This window comes from Somniosus microcephalus, chromosome 30 (assembly GCF_052327205.1).
Source record: "Somniosus microcephalus isolate GS21.2 chromosome 30, FLI_Smic_1.0, whole genome shotgun sequence".
Lineage (NCBI taxonomy): Eukaryota > Metazoa > Chordata > Chondrichthyes > Squaliformes > Somniosidae > Somniosus > Somniosus microcephalus.
In genome coordinates this window covers 599,122-618,395 of record NC_141016.1, presented here as the reverse complement: position 1 = coordinate 618,395, position 19,274 = coordinate 599,122, and the positions used below count along the sequence as shown (strand labels likewise).

General features: G+C 48.3%; 1 protein-coding gene across 1 annotated transcript; it reads left to right on the top strand.

Annotated features, from left to right (window-relative positions):
• Nucleotides 1-1,789: 1,789 nt before the first annotated feature.
• LOC147097838 (caspase-7-like) lies at nucleotides 1,790-19,150 on the top strand. The gene is made up of 4 exons (XM_085970868.1): nucleotides 1,790-7,838; nucleotides 8,404-8,576; nucleotides 15,145-15,292; nucleotides 17,485-19,150. Exons 1-4 carry the CDS (start codon nucleotides 7,625-7,627, stop codon nucleotides 17,760-17,762), a joined length of 813 nt encoding a protein of 270 aa, XP_085826994.1. The 5' UTR covers nucleotides 1,790-7,624; the 3' UTR covers nucleotides 17,763-19,150.
• The last annotated feature ends 124 nt before the right edge of the window (nucleotides 19,151-19,274 follow it).

Genomic DNA, 19,274 nt, shown 5'->3' with positions numbered 1-19,274 from the left:
TCGCGCCAGACTCTGCTCGGGCGCAGAGTGACGTCAGTGCTTCTCCCCTCGGCCAGACTCTGCTCGGGCGCAGAGTGACGTCAGTGCTTCTCCCCTCGGCCAGACTCTGCTCGGGCGCAGAGTGACGTCAGTGCTTCTCCCCTCGGCCAGACTCTGCTCGGGCGCAGAGTGACGTCAGTGCTTCTCCCCTCGGCCAGACTCTGCTCGGGCGCAGAGTGACGTCAGTTGCTTCTCCCCTCGGCCAGACTCTGCTCGGGCGCAGAGTGACGTCAGTGCTTCTCCCCTCGGCCAGACTCTGCTCGGGCGCAGAGTGACGTCAGTGCTTCTCCCCTCGGCCAGACTCTGCTCGGGCGCAGAGTGACGTCAGTGCTTCTCCCCTCGGCCAGACTCTGCTCGGGCGCAGAGTGACGTCAGTGCTTCTCCCCTCGGCCAGACTCTGCTCGGGCGCAGAGTGACGTCAGTGCTTCTCCCCTCGGCCAGACTCTGCTCGGGCGCAGAGTGACGTCAGCGCTTCTCCCCTCGGCCAGGACTCTGCTCGGGCGCAGAGTGACGTCAGCTGCTTCTCCCCTCGGCCAGACTCTGCTCGGGCGCAGAGTGACGTCAGTGCTTCTCCCCTCGGCCGCTCGGGCGCAGAGTGACGTCAGTGCTTCTCCCCTCGGCCAGACGTGGCTCGGGCGCAGAGTGACGTCAGTGCTTCTCCCCTCGGCCAGACTCGGCTCGGGCGCAGAGTGACGTCAGTGCTTCTCCCCTCGGCCAGACTCTGCTCGGGCGCAGAGTGACGTCAGTGCTTCTCCCCTCGGCCAGACTCTGCTTGGGCGCAGAGTGACGTCAGTGCTTCTCCCCTCGGCCAGACTCGGCTCGGGCGCAGAGTGACATCAGTGCTTCTCCCCTCGGCCAGACTCGGCTCGGGCGCAGAGTGACGTCAGTGCTTCTCCCTCGGCCAGACTCTGCTCGGGCGCAGAGTGACGTCAGTGCTTCTCCCCTCGGCCAGACTCTGCTCGGGCGCAGAGTGACGTCAGTGCTTCTCCCCTCGGCCAGACTCTGCTCGGGCGCAGAGTGACGTCAGTGCTCCTCCCCTCGGCCAGACTCTGCTCGGGCGCAGAGTGACGTCAGTGCTTCTCCCCTCGGCCAGACTCGGCTCGGGCGCAGAGTGACGTCAGTGCTTCTCCCTCGGCCAGACTCTGCTCGGGCGCAGAGTGACGTCAGTGCTTCTCCCTCGGCTCGGGCGCAGAGTGACGTCAGTGCTTCTCCCCTCGGCCAGACTCTGCTCGGGCGCAGAGTGACGTCAGTGCTTCTCCCTCGGCCAGACTCTGCTCGGGCGCAGAGTGAGTAGTCAGTGCTTCTCCCTCGGCCAGACTCTGCTCGGGCGCAGAGTGACGTCAGTGCTTCTCCCCTCGGCCAGACTCTGCTCGGGCGCAGAGTGACGTCAGTGCTTCTCCCCTCGGCCAGACTCTGCTCGGGCGCAGAGTGACGTCAGTGCTTCTCCCCTCGGCCAGACTCTGCTCGGGCGCAGAGTGACGTCAGTGCTTCTCCCCTCGGCCAGACTCTGCTCGAGCGCAGAGTCACGTCAGTGCTTCTCACCTCGGCCAGACTCTGCTCGGGCGCAGAGTGACGTCAGTGCTTCTCCCTCGGCTCGGGCGCAGAGTGACGTCAGTGCTTCTCCCCTCGGCCAGACTCTGCTCGGGCGCAGAGTGACGTCAGTGCTTCTCCCCTCGGCCAGACTCGGCTCGGGCGCAGAGTGACGTCAGTGCTTCTCCCCTCGGCCAGACTCTGCTTGGGCGCAGAGTGACGTCAGTGCTTCTCCCTCGGCCAGACTCTGCTCGGGCGCAGAGTGACGTCAGTGCTTCTCCCCTCGGCCAGACTCGGCTCGGGCGCAGAGTGACGTCAGTGCTTCTCCCTCGGCTCATGCGCAGAGTGACGTTTCTCCCCACTAACAGATTTACACTTAATGCCACGGGAGGGGGAGGTTCGCCCATGGCCTCTTCACAGCCCGAAGCGTTGACTCATTGTTTTCTACTGTTTTATATTGTTCTGACGTGAGGAAGCCCATAGTCGGGTTTCAGTCTCCGATTCGAACTACAGAGGAGCCCACGTCTGCAGGGTTTTACTTGCTCGATGTGGAGGGTGGGATTACCTGGGGCTGAATGTGAAGGATTCAATGACCAGTGTTACCCTCTCCCTGTGCCGTTAGTGAGCCGGGCTGGTTGGTCCCATTATCAATCGTCCCCTGGAGCGCTTCCCTTGTTCAGATGTTGACTTACCCGTCCCTGGGGTTTGTCACGAGTTAGTCACCAGACATTGTCTTTAACCCCTTGCTGTGGGGAGCAAGTGGCAGGAGCTCCACACAGGTGATGTGGTCAGCAGTATAAAATGTGTGAGCACCATCCTGTGTCTGGACAAATACCATCGCTCATTGAATGGGGTGTGGAGCCTCTGCAGCTACTGAGGCAGAGAGAGCTGGAGAGATGAGTGTGTTCCCAACACCAGGCACCCAGGGAACACCTTCCAGCAACTGCTGGCACTGATTCCTCACTGGCTACAGACCTACACCACTTGGCATTGTGCCCACCGAGATCTTCAAGTCGAATGCTACGTTAAGAACTTCCACTGAACCACAGCTGACACTTAGGCTTGACTTGCCATTCATAATCCAAGCCGACTATTTGACTAAATGCTGACTGTTTGCCTCGAGCCTGCTCCGCCATTCAATGAGATCATGGCTGATCATCAAATTCAGTACCCTGTCCCTGCTTTCTCCCCATATCCTTGATCCCTTTAGCCTTAAGAAATATATCTAACTCCTTCTTGAATATATTTAATGAATTGGCCTCAACTGCCTTCTGCAGTAGAGAATTCCACAGGTTCACCACTCTCTGGGTGAAGAAATTCCTCCTCATCTCTGTCCTAAATGACTTACCCCTTATCTTTAGACTGTGACCCCTGGTTCTGGACTCCCCCGCCATCGGGAACATCCTTCCTGCATCTAGTCTGTCTAGTCCTGTCAGAATTTTATAAGTTTCAATAAGATCCCCTCTCATTCTTCTAAACTCCAGCGAGTATAAGCCCATTCGACCCAATTTCTCCTCATATGTCATTCCTGCCATCCCAAGTATCAGTCTGGTGAATCTTCGCTGCACTCCCTCCATGGCAAGAACATCCTTCCTCAGATAAGGCGACCAAAACTGCACACAATACTCAAGATGTGGCCTCACCAAGGCCCTATACAACTGCAGCAAGACATCCTTGTTCCTGTACTCGAATCCTCTCGCTACGAAGGCCAACATACCATTTGCCTTCTTAACTGCCTGCTGCACCTGCATGCTTACCTTCAGCAACTGGTGCACAAGGACACCCAGGTCTCGTTGCACTTCCCCTTCTCCCAATCTATTGCCATTCAAATAATCTGCCTTCCTGTTTTTGCCACCAAAGTGGATAACCTTGCATTTATCCACATTATACTGCACCTGCCCAATCACCCAACCTGTCCAAATCATACTGGAGTTTCACTGGAGTGATTCCTGGGATGTGAGGGTTGTCCTACAAGGAGAGATTGGGCCTATACGCTTAGAAGAATGAGAGGTGATCTCATTGAAACATTAGATTCTGAGGGGGATTGACAGGGTCGATGCTGAGAGGTGGTTTCCCTTGGCTGGAGAGTCTAGAATTAGGGGGCATAGTCTCAGGATAAGGGGTCAACCATTTAGGACTGAGATGAGGAGGAATTTCATCACTTTGAGGGTTGTGAGTCTTTGGAATTCTCTACACCAGAGGGCTGCGGATGCTCAGTCATTGAGTATATTCAAGGCTGAGATAGATAGACTTTTGGACACTCGGATAATTAAGGGATACGGGGATCGGGTGGGAAATTGGAGTTGAGGTTGAAGATCAGCCATGATCTTATTGAATGGTGGAGCAGGCTCGAGAGGCCATATGGCCTACTCCTGATCTTACGTCTTATGTTCTTATGTTGTGTATTCAAATAATGGCCCAGAAATTCGGGTCTCCACGGGTGAGTACGCACGGAGTACTCACCCGTAGGCCCAATGGAAGTGCCGGTTTCCTGCATGCACTGCGCATGCGCAGGAAACCGGCACTTCTGTTCCCCTGAAAGAAGGGGTTCAGAGTTCGAACGCGGTGCGCAGGAGAGGCTGCGTGTGCGCATCAAACTTCGGGTTTTTTTGCGGGTTTTCCTGGGGGGGGGTAAGTCTCCAGAAGTTACACATTTAAAAAGCAGGCGTAAGGCCCGCTTTTTACAAGGTAAGTGGTGAATTAATTAAAATTAAAAAAATTTACCACAGGTTTATTATTTTTAAATACTTTAAAGCAAGGTAAGTTTATTTTTAGCCCCGTTAGAAAATAAAATTATTTTTTTCAACAATTTAAATTATTGTTTAAAATAGTTATTTCATGTAATTTATAGTTTATTTTAAAAATGTGATGTTTTTTAAAATTTATTTGAAGATTTAGTGCTGTTTTGGGGCCGTAGTATTTATAAGTTTTGACAGCTCTTCCTGTCAATCTTATGGAGCATTCCCTGCTCCCCATGGCCCACGTGATCCCAGGGGATGCTTCGAACTAACTGCGCCCCTGGGATACGCAGGCACTGTGCGCCGGCAGCTGGACCAGGCCCCGGATCGGAATTCCACGGGGGCCCACAGCTCAATGGCCGGCGCGCAAGGTAAGTGCAGGTCGGGGGCTTACACCCGCGGGAAGCCCCCCGACCCGAATTTCTGGGCCATAGAGATCAATGACAGTAAACAGCTGTTGAGAGATTGCACAAAGTGGGTTAGCCAACTGCAGTTTGAGCAGCCAGTTCCGGTTATGCAACAGCTGTCGCTGTTGATTAAAGGCGGACGCATTCACCGATGACAAATTCGGGTGTTGCCATTTGGCAGCTCCAGTCGCTCCTGCCAGGTGGTACATTGTACCTGAGCAAAGCAAACCCCGGCAATCACAGTCATTTCCCGGATTCCGAGATGATTCAGACTCCGAAGTCTGACTTCAGGCGTTGCCGGCCAAAGCTACAGGCTCGACAAGCTCCCAGTGCATTGTCCCTGGTGGGTGGGGGAAAGCAGGGTTGGATCTCATTTGAAATTGGGTGATCGTCACACGGTTTCCTGTAGAACTCATCGCCTTCCCTCCCCAATTGTCATGGCCTGGCTTTTATACCCGAAGCTTTGAGTTTCCTACATTACAACAGTGACTACTCTTCAAAAGTACTTCACTGGCTGTGAAGCGCTTTGGGACGTCCCGAGGGCGTGAAAGGCGCTGGAGAAAAAGCAAACTCTTTCCAATATTACAGCTGCGTCACTACGCCAGGGTGTGAGGTATCTGCATGTTTGTCCAGTTGCTAAACCTAACTGTGTCTGCGTGAGAAGGTAATCTTATCAGATTGAACAGTGAACTAGCGGCAGGGAAAAGGTGATTAGAAAGATGCTGATTAAGAAATAGGAGCAGAAGTCGGCCATACGGCAACTCAAGCCTGCTCCGCCATTCAGTAAGACCATGGCTGATCATTGACCTCAACTCCACTTTCCCGCTCGATCTCCATATCCCTTGATTCCCCTAGAGTCCAAAACTCTGCTCTGATTACTCCTTCCCCTTGCAGTCATTGCCTTGAAAAATACCGAGACTATATTAAAACATTTCCCATCTGCACACACTTCCTGTCCACAAAACTTTACTTCCTGTTATGGTTTAGTCACACACTTTTCCATTGTAAATTCCTGTGTCCACATCTATAATGGGAGCTGCTTATGTAAACGTGTCACGCTGTAATTACAGTCGCTTGCAGTGGTGGTGCTGCAGAATCTTGCTCCTCTGTCTGTACATTTCAACCAACACCACTCTGCTTCCCAAACTGTTGTAAGTTTTGCTCAATAGCTATAAATAATAGACCAATTATAAATAATTTAAAATGGGGACTGATTTACATCAAGTGCCCTGGTCCAATTAACACCAGACCTCTGACCCCCACTTTACCTGGAGACTACACTTAGACTGAGCTCCCTGCGGACAACTCCATGGGCGATTAGTTGCTTGCAATGAGTATATTTGCCTTTTAAACACTAAGAATGTCAGCCGTGGCTCAGTGGGTAGCACTCTCGCCTCAGAAGATCGTGGGTGCAAGTCCCACTCCAAAAGCTCTCCAATGACTTGCTGCTTATTTGTTCTTGGAGTGTGGCTGACATTGACAAGGCCCCGTTTATTGCCTGTGTTTATGCGGCAGAGCCAGGCTGGAGCTGATCCAGTTCTCTGGTCCAGACCACGACCTTCAGTGTTGTGTTCAGCTCTGGTCACCTGGGGACCAGGGGAGCCTGCAGGCCCTCGACTTGATGCAGACGGTCACGGGAGGCTGGGCCTCAGGGTCAGGGGGGCAGAGTTGCAAGGGAAGGTTAGAAAACCTTGGACTTGAAAGGTGGCAGGTGAGAGGGCACATTATACAGGTATTGAAGGTACTAAGAAGTGCTGTTTCAAGGTAAATCCTGAATAGAACGAAGGGACACGCTGGGAAATGCAGCTTCAGGGCGCCTTCTCATCAGTCAGCTGATTGTACTTCTTAAAGGTACAAAGGTATAAGTGATATTGATGACACTGATCATAAGAACATAAGATGTAGGAGTAGGCCATACGGCCCCTCGAGCCTGCTCCACCATTCAATAAGATCGTGGCTGATCTTCAACCTCAACTCCACTTTCCCGCCCGATCTCCATATCCCTTGATTCCCCTAGAGTTCAAAATCTGTCTATCTCAGCCTTGAATATACTCAAAGACTCAGCATTCACAGCTCTCTGGGGCAGAGAATTCCAAAGATTCACAACCCTCTGAGTGAAGAAATTCCTCCTCATCTCAGTCCTAAATGGCCGACCCCTTATCCTGAGACTATGACCCCTAGTTCTAGACTCTCCAGCCAGGGGAAACACCCTGTCAATCCCCCTCAGAATCTTATATGTTTCAATGAGATCCCCTCTCATTCTCCTAAACTCCAGAGAGTATAGGCCCATTCTTAATGATATTGAGATTTGCCCCTCCACCTTTCTTCCTCTTTGAGTGACTGAGACTTGGACTGTTGCCACGGTGACTTCAAGGCCAAATTAGTCATGTCCATGTCACGTGACCTGTGCATCAAACCGGAGAGACTCCGGGAACCCCTGAAACGGACGGGTGAGGAGAACGGAAAGTGAAAGGTGTCTGTCGCTATTACCTCAGATAACAAAATCCTGCAATTCCCGCAAGCAGCATGACTTAAATAACCCACACCTGGGAGTGAGTCATAGTCTGGATCCTAATCGAGGGATTTAGCTTAATCCAGTATCCAACTTACCTAAAATACTGCGGAGGCTGCAATTTAGAATTAAAAACAGAAAATGCTGGAAACATCAGCAGGTCGGGCAGCATCTGTGGAGAGAGAAATAGAGTTAACATTTCAGGTCGATGACCTTTTGGCTGAACTGAATCAGGTCATCGAACTGAAATGTTAACTCTGTTAAATTGTAATGAAGGGGTTGGACTGCTTGCTGGGCGGGACCAGTGTTTATGAACCACACCCGCTTGAACGGGCAAGATCTGCCGCTGCGAGCTGCAGATCGTCAGAACTGCTTTTTGTCTTCTGTTAACTGCTAAAATGACAGCTCCCTCGGCCGGTTCAGAGAGCTGCCTCAAGCCGAGAGTGCTGATCTTTACAATGCAGCGATTCGACCCTCCCTCAAACTTCAGCAACAGGGCGAGCGCTTCAAGGGACACTCAGAAACTCCACAAGGTGCTGTCGAATTTGGGGTTCAATGTGACGTTTCTGATCGATTACACAGCAAAGGAGATCCTGCAGGAGTACAAGAAAGGTATGTGACTAGGAGAGTGAAATTAGACTGAGTGGGATATTAAAGGGTGAGGGTAGTGGGATTAGACTGGGTGGGATATTAAAGGGTGCGGGGAGTGAGCGGGATTAGACTGGGTGGGACATTAAAGGGTACGGGGAGTGAGCGGGAGGGTGGGATTAGATTGGGTGGGATATTAAAGGGTGTGGGGAGTGAGGGGGAGAGTGGGATATTAAAGGGTACGGGGAGTGAGCGGGAGGGTGGGATTAGACTGGGTAGGATATTAAAGGGTGTGGGGAGTGAGTGGGATATTAAAGGGTACGGGGAATGAGCGGGATTAGACTGGGTGGGACATTAAAGGGTACGGGGAGTGGGGGAGAGTGGAATTAGACTGGGTGGGATATTAAAGGGTACGGGGAGTGAGCGGGATTAGACTGGGTGGGACATTAAAGGGTACGGGGAGTGGGGGAGAGTGGGATTAGACTGGGGATATTAAAGGGTGCGGGGAGTGAGCAGGACGGTGGGATAAGGGTTCTGTGTTCAGGCCTGGCGGTGAGGATCAAGGGTCGGTGATATTTTTTCCCCACAGAGAGCTGTCGGATTCACGGGTCCTGCTTCATCTCGATTATCTCCAGCCACGGTGAGGAAGGAGTGATTTACGGAGCAGATAGTCATCCTGTGAGGCTCAGAGACATTTACTCCATGTTCACAGTGAAGAGCTGCCCAACACTGGCAGGGAAACCAAAGATCTTCTTCATTCAGGTATGTGTGTTTACACTGAGGAAAAGGAATGGGGGAGAGAATGAATCAAAATACGACTATATCTGTGGCCAATCTGCCCCGTACCCCAATATCCAAGGCCGATCAGCCCCATACCCCAATATCCAAGGCCGATCATCCCCGGTTCTGTCTTCACAAAGGAGGACACAAATAACCTCCCAGAGATGTCGGGGAACATAGGGTCTAATGAGGGGGAGGAACTGAATGAAATCAGTATTTGTAGGGAAATGGTGGTAAGGAAATTGACGAGATTGAAGGCCGATAAATCCCCAGGGCCTGATAATCTACATCTTGGGGTACTTAAGGAAGTGGCCCTCGAAATAGTAGATGCATTGCTGGTCATCTTCCAAAATTCGATAGACTCTGGAACAGTTCCCATAGATTGGAGGGTAGCTAATGTTACCCCACTGTTCAAAAAAGGTGGCAGAGAGAAAGCGGGGAATTACAGACCGGTAAGCCTGACATCGGTAGTGGGGAAAATGCTAGAGTCCATTATAAAAGATGTAATAGCAGAGCACTTGGAAAACAGTGACAGGATCGGACAAAGTCAACATGGATTTACAAAAGGTAAATTGTGCTTGACTAATCTACTGGAATTTTTTGAGGATGTAACTGGTAGAATAGATAAGGGAGAACCAGTGGATGTGGTGTATTTGGACTTTCAGAAGGCTTTTGATAAGGTCCCGCATAAGAGATTAACGTGTAAAGTTAAGGCACATGGAATTGGGGGCAAGGTACTGACTTGGATAGAGAACTGGTTGGCGGACAGGAAGCAAAGAGTTGGAATAAACGGGTCTTTTTCCGAGGGGCAGGCAGTGACTAGTGGGGTACCGGTCCTAGGACCCCAGCTATTCACAATATATATTAATGATCTAGACGAGGGAACTAGATGTAATATCTCCAAGTTTGCAGACAACACAAAGCTGGGTGGGCGTGTGTGCTGTGAGGAGGATGCCGAGAAACTCCAGTATGATTTGGACAGGTTGGGTGATTGGGCAGATGCAGTATCATGTGGAGAAATGCGAGGTTATCCACTTTGGTGGCAAAAACAGGAAGACAGATTATTATCTGAACGGCAATAGATTGGGCGAAGGGGAAGTGCAACGAGACCTGGGCGTCCTTGTGCACCAGTCGCTGCAGGTGCAGCAGGTGGTTAAGAAGGCAAATGGTATGTTGGCCTTCATAGCGAGAGGTTTCGAGTACAGGAACAAGGATGTCTTGCTGCAGTTGTACAGGGCCTTGGTGAGACCACACCTTGAGTATTGTGTGCAGTTTTGGTCGCCTTATCTGAGGAAGGATGTTCTTGCCATGGAGGGAGTGCAGCGAAGATTCACCAGACTGATACCTGGGATGACATATGAGGAGAGATTGGGTCGATTGGGCTTATACTCGCTGGAGTTTAGAAGAATGAGAGGAGATCTCATTGAAACTTATAAAATTCTAACCAGACTAGATGCAGGAAGGATGTTCCTGATGGCGGGGGAGTCCAGAACTAGGGGTCACAGTCTAAAGATAAGGGGTAAGCCATTTAGGACAGAGATGAGGAATTTCTTCACCCAGAGAGTGGTGAACCTGTGGAATTCTCTACCGCAGAAGGCAGTTGAGGCCAATTCATTAAATATATTCAAGAAGGAGTTAGATATATTTCTCAAGGCTAAAGGGATCAAGGGATATGGGGAGAAGGCAGGGACAGGGTACTGATTTGGATGATCAGCCATGATCTCATTGAATGGCGGAGCAGGTTCGAGGGGCCTACTCCTATCTTGTGTTTCTATGTTACCCCAATACCTGTGCCAGATCTACTCCGTACCCTAATATTTGCCCGATCTTCCCCGTAACGTGCCCGATTTGCCCCGTGCCCCAATATCTGTGCTCAATCTTCCCCGTACCCCAATATGTGTCCGATCTACCCTGTACCCCAATATTTGTGCCCAATCTTCCCTGTATCCCAATATCTGTGACAATCTGCCCCGTACCCCAATATCTGTGCCCGATCTAATCCGTACCCCAATATCTATGCCTGGCCTTCCCCATACCCCAATATATGTGTCAGATCTACCCTGTACCCCAATATTTGTGCCCAATCTACCTTGTACCCCAATATCTGTGCCCAATCTACTCTGTACCCCGATATCTGCGACTGATCTTCCCCGTGCCACAATATCTCTGCCCGATCTACCCCATACCCCAATGTCTGCGCCCAATCTACCCTGTACCCCAAAATCTGCCCGATCTACTTCGTACCCCAATATCTGTGCCCAAGCTTCCCCGTACCTCAATATCTGTGCCCAATCTACCCCGGAAAGAGGCATACACTAAGTACATGGACAGCATGACGAGGGAGAATACGAAGAGATTATGAGAGAAGTCAAAAAAACAATTGGGAAGGCAAAGAAGAACTATGAAACTAAATAATCAAGGGGCATAAAAAAAAATAGTAAAATATTCTACAGGCACATAATTTAAAAAAGGTAAGTCGGGATGGGAATAGGGCCACTAAGGGATGGTCAAGATAAAATCACAGGCAGCGATATTAAATAATTACTTTGCTTCAGTATTTACCAGGGAGAGAGAACAGGTGGACATGACATCGGAAGATGAGATAACCGCATTTAAATTAAAAAGGGGAGAAATATTAAATAAACTAATCAAACTCGAAGAGGATAAAACCTCTGGTCTGGACGGATTGCATCCATGCATTTTAAAAGAATCTAGGGAAGAGATAGCAGAGGCACTATTACACATATTAAATAATTTGTTCGAAAAAGGTGTAGTGCCAGGTGACTGGTGGAAAGCTAATGTAATACCTATATTTAAGAAGGTGATAGAACATGTCCAGGGAACTATAGGCCAGTCAGCTTAATGTTGATGGTAGGAAAAAATAGAAGAACATCTAGAAACCAAAAATATAATAATGACTAGTCAGCATGTATTTCAAAAGAGAAAGTTTTCCTTGACCAACCTTATTGAATTCTTTGAAGAGTTTTTTGAGGATGTAACTAGCAGGGTAGATAAAGGGGAACTAGTGGATATAGTATATTCGGATTTCCAAAAGGCATTTGATAAGGTGCCACATAAATTATTACACCAGATTAGGGCTCATGGGGTTGGGGGTAATATAGTAGCATGGATAGAGGATTGGTTAACGGACAGAAAACAGAGAGTAGGGAGAAACGGATCTTTTTCAGGTTGGCAGGCTGTAACTAGTGGGGTGCCGCAAGGATCAGTGTTGGGGCCTCAACTATTTACAATCTATATTAATGACCTAGATGAAGGGACTGATTGTAATGTATCCAAGTTTGCTGATGATCCAAAGCTAGGTGGGACAGTAAGCTGTGAGGAGAACAGATACAGATATAGTGATGCGCTATCAACAATACCAAAGACTACGAGATGGACTTAAATGAAGTAGGCTTTTATTGACTAAGAACTAGAGCATGCCTCTGCAAGTGAATCCATCCTAAGAGCTCCTGGGGGAAGGGTGGTGAGTCACCTTTATACCCAGGCTTAGGGGTGGAGCCAGGGGCTGAGACATGCCTGGACTTGTACAGGGTTAACAGTGGTTTACCACACAGGCATGTACAGGTTAACAGTGGTTTACCACATATAGATAGACTGAGTGAGTGAGTGGGCAGTAAGGTGGCAGATGGAGTATAATGTAGGGAAATGTGAGGTTATTCACTTTGGTAGGAAGAATAGAAAAACAGAATATTTTTTAAATGGTGAGATACTTCCAAATGTTGGTGTTGAGAGAGATTTGGGTGTCCTCGTGCAAGAAACACAGAAAGCTAGCCTGCAGGTACAGCAAGCAATAAGGAAGGCAAATGGCCTGTTGGCCTTTATTGCAAGGGGGTTGGAGTATAAGAGTAAGGAAATTTTACTACAGAGCCTTGGTGAGACCACACCTGGAGTACTGTGCACAGTTCTGTTCTCCTTATCTAAGGAAGGATATACTTGCCTTGGAGATGACTAAGGTTCACTAGATTGATTCCTGGGATGAGAGGGCTGTCCTATGAGGAGAGATTGTGTAGAATGGGCCGATACTCTCTGGAGTTTAGAAGAATGAGAGGCGATCTCATTGAAACATACACGATTCTGAAGGGGATTGACAGGGTAGATGCTGAGAGGTTGTTTCCCCCTGGCTGGAGTGTCTAGAACTAGGGGGCAATCTCAGAATAAGGGGTCGGTCATTTAAGACTGAGATGAGGAGGCATTTCCTCACTCAAAGGGTGATGAATCTTTGGCGTTCTCTGTCCCTGAGGGCTGTGGATGTTGAGTCCCTGAGTATATTCAAGGCTGAGATAGATTGATTTTTGGACTCTAGGGGAATCAAGGGATATGGAAATCGGGCGGGAAAGTGGAGTTGAGGTCAATGATCTTACTGAATGGTGGATGGTGGAGCAGGCTCGAGAGGCTGTATGGCCTACTCCTGCTCTTACTACTTATGTCCTAAGAGGTAACCAAGAGTGTAGACAAGGGTAATGCAGTAGATGTAATATGTCTAGATTTTCAAAAGGCCTTCGATAAGGTACCCCATAATAGACCGATGAGCAAGGTCAGAGAATGCAGAGTCAGGGGACAAGTAGCAGAACAGATAGTTAGCTGGCTACAGGACAGAAAGCAGAGAGTTGGAGTAAAGGGTTGCTAGTCACAGTGGCAGAAGAATACTTGGGCTTAAAAATCAGTTCTACGGGAAACTTCAAACTGGCTGTGAATGAACTGAAAGAGAAAGCAAGAAGGGCTTTCTATGCCATCAAAAAATCAATCCAAATAGAAATCCCAATTAGCATTTGGCTCAAAATTTTCAAATCAGTAATTGAACCAATTGCACTCTATGGCAGTGAGGTCTGGGGACCACTAACACAACAAGATTTTGCAAAATGGGACAAACACCCAATTGAGATCCTACATGCGGAATTCTGTAAAAGTATCCTCCGGACTCAAAGGAAAACAGTAAACAACGCATGCAGGGCGGAACTAGGCCAATACCCATTAATAATCACTATCCAAAAAAGAGCCACCAAATTTTGGAATCACCTACAAATGAGCAACCCCCAATGCTATCACTACGACGCCCTGAAATGCCAAGAGCTGACCATAAAGAAGAATACCCTCAGTCAACTAGTCCTGGGACTCAATAAAGTAACTAATAACAATACTAACAATAACCAGCCCCAGGACAGTGACAGGGTAACACAAAGAATTCGACCCAACACAATCGTCGCTAAGCAAAAGGAAAAATATCTGTCATATTGGGCAGAAACAACAAAAACCCAAAGCAAACTCAATTGCTACTTGGCCCTAAACAGACAATACAACATAGCTGATTACCTGACCATGGTAAAGGATAACAAACTGAGAAGAACCTTGACAAGGTACAGACTTAGCGAACATAGCCTAGCGATCGAAAAAGGCAGACACAGGCAGACCAGGCTGCCAAGAGAAGACAGGATATGCTCTCACTGCAGTCAGGGAGTAGTTGAGACAGAGATGCACTTCCTCACAGCCTGTGGAAAATATCAGGGCATCAGAGAGAATTTCTATCAAAAATTCTCACAAATATGCCCTGAATTCAGAAATCTGACTGACAACCAAAAACTCCCATTCCTACTGGGGGAGGAGAGAAGCTGTGTAACACTGGCGGCACACTATGTTACAGCTTGCCATGAACAGAGGGACAACCAGTAAACTAAGACAAGAGTATATATAAACAAGGCGAAAATATATTTATAAACTCAGGGATATACCTGTTTATACACTGTATGAATGGAACCGCGTTTATGTGTTCAACCATAAATGTATTTTGATGCTTTGGCAACATAAGATGTACCTTATCATGCCAATAAAGCGATTTGTATTGTATTGTATTGGGTTGTGGTGTTCCACAAGGATCAGTGCTACGACCTCTGTTATTCACAATTTACATTAACGATTTAGACTTTGGAATCAAAAACACAATTTCTAAATTTTGCTGACATCAAATTGGGGGGGACATTAATAAACTTGCAGAATGGGCATATAATTGACAAATGAATTTCAACTCCGATAAGTGTGAGGTAATACATTTTGATAAGAAAAATAAGGTCACACAGTGCATGCAAAATACGAATCCAAATGGGGTAGAGGAACAAAGGGATCTGGGAGTACAAATACACAAATCACTGAAAGTTGCGACACAGGTTAGCAAGGCCATAAAAATAGCAAACCAAGTACCAGGGTTTATTTCCAGAGGTATTGAATTGAAAAGTAGAGAAGTTATGCTAAACATGTATCGAACCTTGGTTAGACCACACTTGGAGTACTGCGTACAGTTCTGGTCGCCATATTATAAAAAGGATATAGATGGGGTGAGATGAAGAGGGGTGGGAGGAGGCTCGTGTGGAGCATAAATACTAGCATAGACTGGCTGGGCCAAATGGCCTATTTCTGTCCTGTAATTTCTATGTAATCCTGTGTGCCCCAATATCTGCACTCGATCTGCCCTGGTACCCCAATACCCCATTCCCTGCTGGGATTGCTCTTACTGGAGTGTTTTGATTGCCTCTCTCAGGCCTGCAGAGGGTCAGAGATGGACGATGGTGTGTATCTGGAAACTGACGGGGTGACTGAAACAGACAGTAGCTGCTCTCCGCAGGATTCCTTCTCACATTACGGGGCAGTGCCTGAAGACACAGCCGTCCATTTCTCCACCAGCCCCGGTACGTATCACAGAACATGCTGCACCTCTGGGAAAGATCAGGCAACTTGACACAGACTGAGAGACGAGAGGAAAGGGGGAGAGAATGAGAGGAGGGGAAGAGGAGAGGGAGAGCAGGCAGTGGGAGAGGGGGAGGAAGAGAGATACTGCATAGTTATAGAAAAAGGGTGGCTAAAGTAAATGTTGGTCCCTTAGAGGATGAGACCGGGAAATTAATGGTGGGAAATATGGAGATGGCAAAAACACTGAATGAATATTTTATATCAGTCTTTACAGTAGAAGACACTAAGAATATCCCAACACTGGACAAACAGGGGGCTAAAGGGGGGGAGGAGCTAAACACGATCAAAATCACTAAGGAAGTGGTACTCGGTAAAATAATGGGACTCAAGGCGGATAAATCACCTGGACCTGATGGCTTACATCCTAGGGTCTTGAGGGAAGTGGCGGTAGGGATTGTGGATGCATTGGTAATAATTTTCCAAAACTCCCTGGACTCGGCAAAGGTCCCGGCAGACTGGAAAACTGCCCCTTTGAAAAGGGCAGTAGACAGAAGGCTGGAAACTATAGACCGGTTAGCCTAACATCTGTGGTAGGTAAAATTTTGGAGTCCATTATTAAGGAGACAGTAACAGGACATTTGGATAATCATAATTTAATAGGACAAAGTCAGCATGGTTTTATGAAGGGGAAGTCATGTTTGACAAATTTGCTGGAGTTCTTTGAGGAAGTAACGTATAGGGTGGATAAAGGGGAACCAGTGGACGTAGTGTATTTAGACTTCCAAAAGGCATTTGACAAGGTGCCACACAAAAGATTATTGCTTAAGATAAAAAATCACGGAATTGGGGGTAATATTCTGGCATGGATAGAGGATTGGGATAAATGGTTCATTCTCAGACTGGCAATCAGTAACTAGTGGTGTTCCGCAGGGGTCAGTGCTGGGTCCCCAACTCTTTACAATCTATATTAACGATTTGGAGGAGGGGACCGAGTGTAACATATCAAAGTTTGCAGATGATACTAAGATGGGAGGGAAAGTAGTGAGTGAGGAGGACATAAAAAACCTGCAAGGGGACATCGACAGGCTAAGTAAGTGGGCAGAGTTTTGGCAGATGGAATACAATACTGGAAAGTGTGAGGTTATGCACTTTGGCAGGAAAAATCGTAGAGCAAGTTATTATCTTAATGGCAAGAAACTGGAAAGTACTGAAGTACAAAGGGATCTGGGGGTCCTGGTGCACGAAACTCAAAAGGTTAGTATGCAGGTGCAGCAAGTGATTAAGAAGGCCAATGGAATGTTGGCTTTCATTGCTAGGGGGATAGAATATAAAAATAGGGAGGTATTGCTTCAGTTGTACAAGGTATTGGTGAGACCGCACCTGGAATACTGCGTACAGTTTTGGTGTCCATACTTAAGAAAGGACATACTTGCTCTCGAGTCAGTACAAAGAAGGTTCACTCGGTTAATCCCGGGGATGAGGGGATGGACATATGAGGAGAGGTTGAGTAGATTGGGACTCTACTCACTGGAGTTCAGAAGAATGAGAGGCGATCTTATTGAAACATATAAGATTGTGAAGGGGTTGGATCGGGTGGATGCGGGGAGGATGTTCCCGATGATGGGTGAAACTAGAACTAGGGGGCATAGTCTTAGAATAAGGGGCTGCTCTTTCAAAACTGAGATGAGTAGGAACTACTTCACTCAGAGGGTGGTAGGTCCATGGAATATGCTGCCCCAAAAAGCTGTAGAAGCTACATCATTACATAAATTTAAAACAGAAATAGACAGTTTCCTAGAAGTAAAGGGAATTAAGGGTTGCGGGGAGCGGGCAGGAATTTGGACATGAGTCTGGGTTCGGAATGGTCATGGCCCTGTGGGTAGCGGAGCGGGCCCAGGGGCCGTGTAGCCTGATCCTGCTCCTATTTCGTGTGTCTAATTCTGTTAGATTCAGGAGATGGTTCTGTGACAGTGGATTGGCGGTTAGGATCAGATCAGCCATGATCTTATTGAATGGCGGAGCAGGCTCGAGGGGCCGATTGGCCTACTCCTGCTCCTATTTCTTATGTATAAAGAGATAGACACAGAGTGAGGCGAAAGGAGAGTTTTGCTGACACCATGCTGAGTTTTCTGTGGTTAGTTCTGTGTGCCTGCATGATGATTACGCTGAGATACTATCGCTGTGTTCACAGATCACGCTGCCTTCCTGAGTCCTGGTGGCTCAGTGTTCCTCCAGAGCTTGTGTGAGGTGCTAGCTGGGGAGCAGAGACACTGGGAGCTGCTGCGGATCATGACTCGTGTTAATGCCCTAGTTGCCTGGAGCTTCGAGTCCAGAGGAGTGAAGAACGGGGGCAAGAAGCAGATGCCTTGCTTCATCACCAAGCTGCGGAAAGAGGTCTATCCGTTCTCTGACAGACTGTCGCCGGCAATGACCCCAGCTCTCGCCGCATCCTGGATATCTGCCATCTGAACCACGTGTCCAACTGTTTCATTCAACAACAACTTTGTTATATAGCGCCTTTAACATAGTAAAACGTCCCAAGACCCTTGACAGGAGCATTATCAAACATAATTTGACACGGAGCCACATAAGGAGATATTAGGGCAGATGACCAAAAGCTTGGTTAAAGAGATGGTTTTAAGGAGGGTCTTAGAGGTTTAGGGAGGGAATTCCAGAGCTTTAGTCCTAGATGGCTAAAGGCACGGCCGCCAATGCTGCAGCGATTAAAATTGGGAATGCCCAAGAGGCCAGACTTGGAGGAGTGCAGAAATCTGGGAGGGCTGGAGGAGATTACAGAGATAGGGAGGGGCGCGAGGCCGTGGAGGGATTTGAACACGAAGATAAAAATGTTTAAAATCGAGGTGTTGCTTAACCAGGAGCCAATCCGGGGTGATGGGTGAACGGGACTTGGTGCGAGTTGGGACACGGGGCAGCCAAGTTTTGGATGAGCTGAAGTTTACGGAGGGTGGCAGTCCTTAAACATTGGTGTCATTGCAACGGAGGGAATTCCTCAGGGACATGGCTTGGGGGGAGGGGAGGAAGGGTAGATGATGGAGTCTGGGCATTCACTGCTCTCTGATAGGCCTATCTTTACCAACTAATTCATTTAGGTGGAACAGCAATGGTCGCTGAATTGACCCCTGCCCCTAAAGTTAAAGAATTGCATTTCTATAGTGTTTTTCGTGACCTCAGGATGTCCCAAAGCGCGTTACAGCCAATTAAATTAAAGTGTAGTCACTATTGTAATGTAGGAAAGGCGGCAGTTAAATAGTACACAGCAAGCTCCCACAAACAGTACTGCCCCTCCGACAGTGCGGCGCTCCCTCAGTACCGCCCCTCCGAACTGGATTTTGTGCTCGACTCCTTAGAGCGGGGCTTGAACCCGTGATCTTCTGATGCCGCGGCAAGACTGCTACCCACTGAGCCCATGGCTGACAGTAGGAAGTCCTATCCCAAGACCTCGCGGGAGCAGAAACAGTCGGATTGTAGTTTCACCTTTATCCAAATTTATTAAAATCTCTTTTATTTCGAAGCACAAAGCCCAGGGGGTGAATAAAGATAACTGTCCATCCTTACTTTAGATTGTTCCTGGGCTAGCCCATCCCCAGAGAGTTCGATCAATAGGGCAGTCCCTCGCCCATTTCACTGAAACTCCATGCTGAGGGATAGGGCAAGAGGCGGTGCTACTTCAAGAGACTTTCCTAACATTGGAGAAGAGCCCAAATATGCCGATTGGATCGTCTATAAGTGTGATTATGTAACATGTAGTTGCCTTGTACATTATAGTATGTAGCAGTAGTTTTGCTTCTGTATATTTAGTTGTAAATAAACCTGGTTCATTTTTAGCCTGCACAAGAGTTAGTGAGTCACAGTTTCTATTATCTGTTGACTAAAGGCAACGGTGGGACTCGGTGTCCAAGTGGGCAGTATTGCACTAACCAGCCGCCAGCAACCAAAAAGATGCAAAGCTCCACCTGGAAC

Excerpts from the sequence above, each read along its gene's own strand:
- LOC147097838 (XM_085970868.1), top strand. The coding sequence starts at position 7,625 with ATGACAGCTCCCTCGGCCGGTTCAGAGAGCTGCCTCAAGCCGAGAGTG. Across the intron at positions 7,839-8,403 it reads CCTGCAGGAGTACAAGAAAG|AGAGCTGTCGGATTCACGGG; the intron begins GTATGTGACTAG and ends TTTTCCCCACAG. Across the intron at positions 15,293-17,484 it reads CCATTTCTCCACCAGCCCCG|ATCACGCTGCCTTCCTGAGT; the intron begins GTACGTATCACA and ends CTGTGTTCACAG.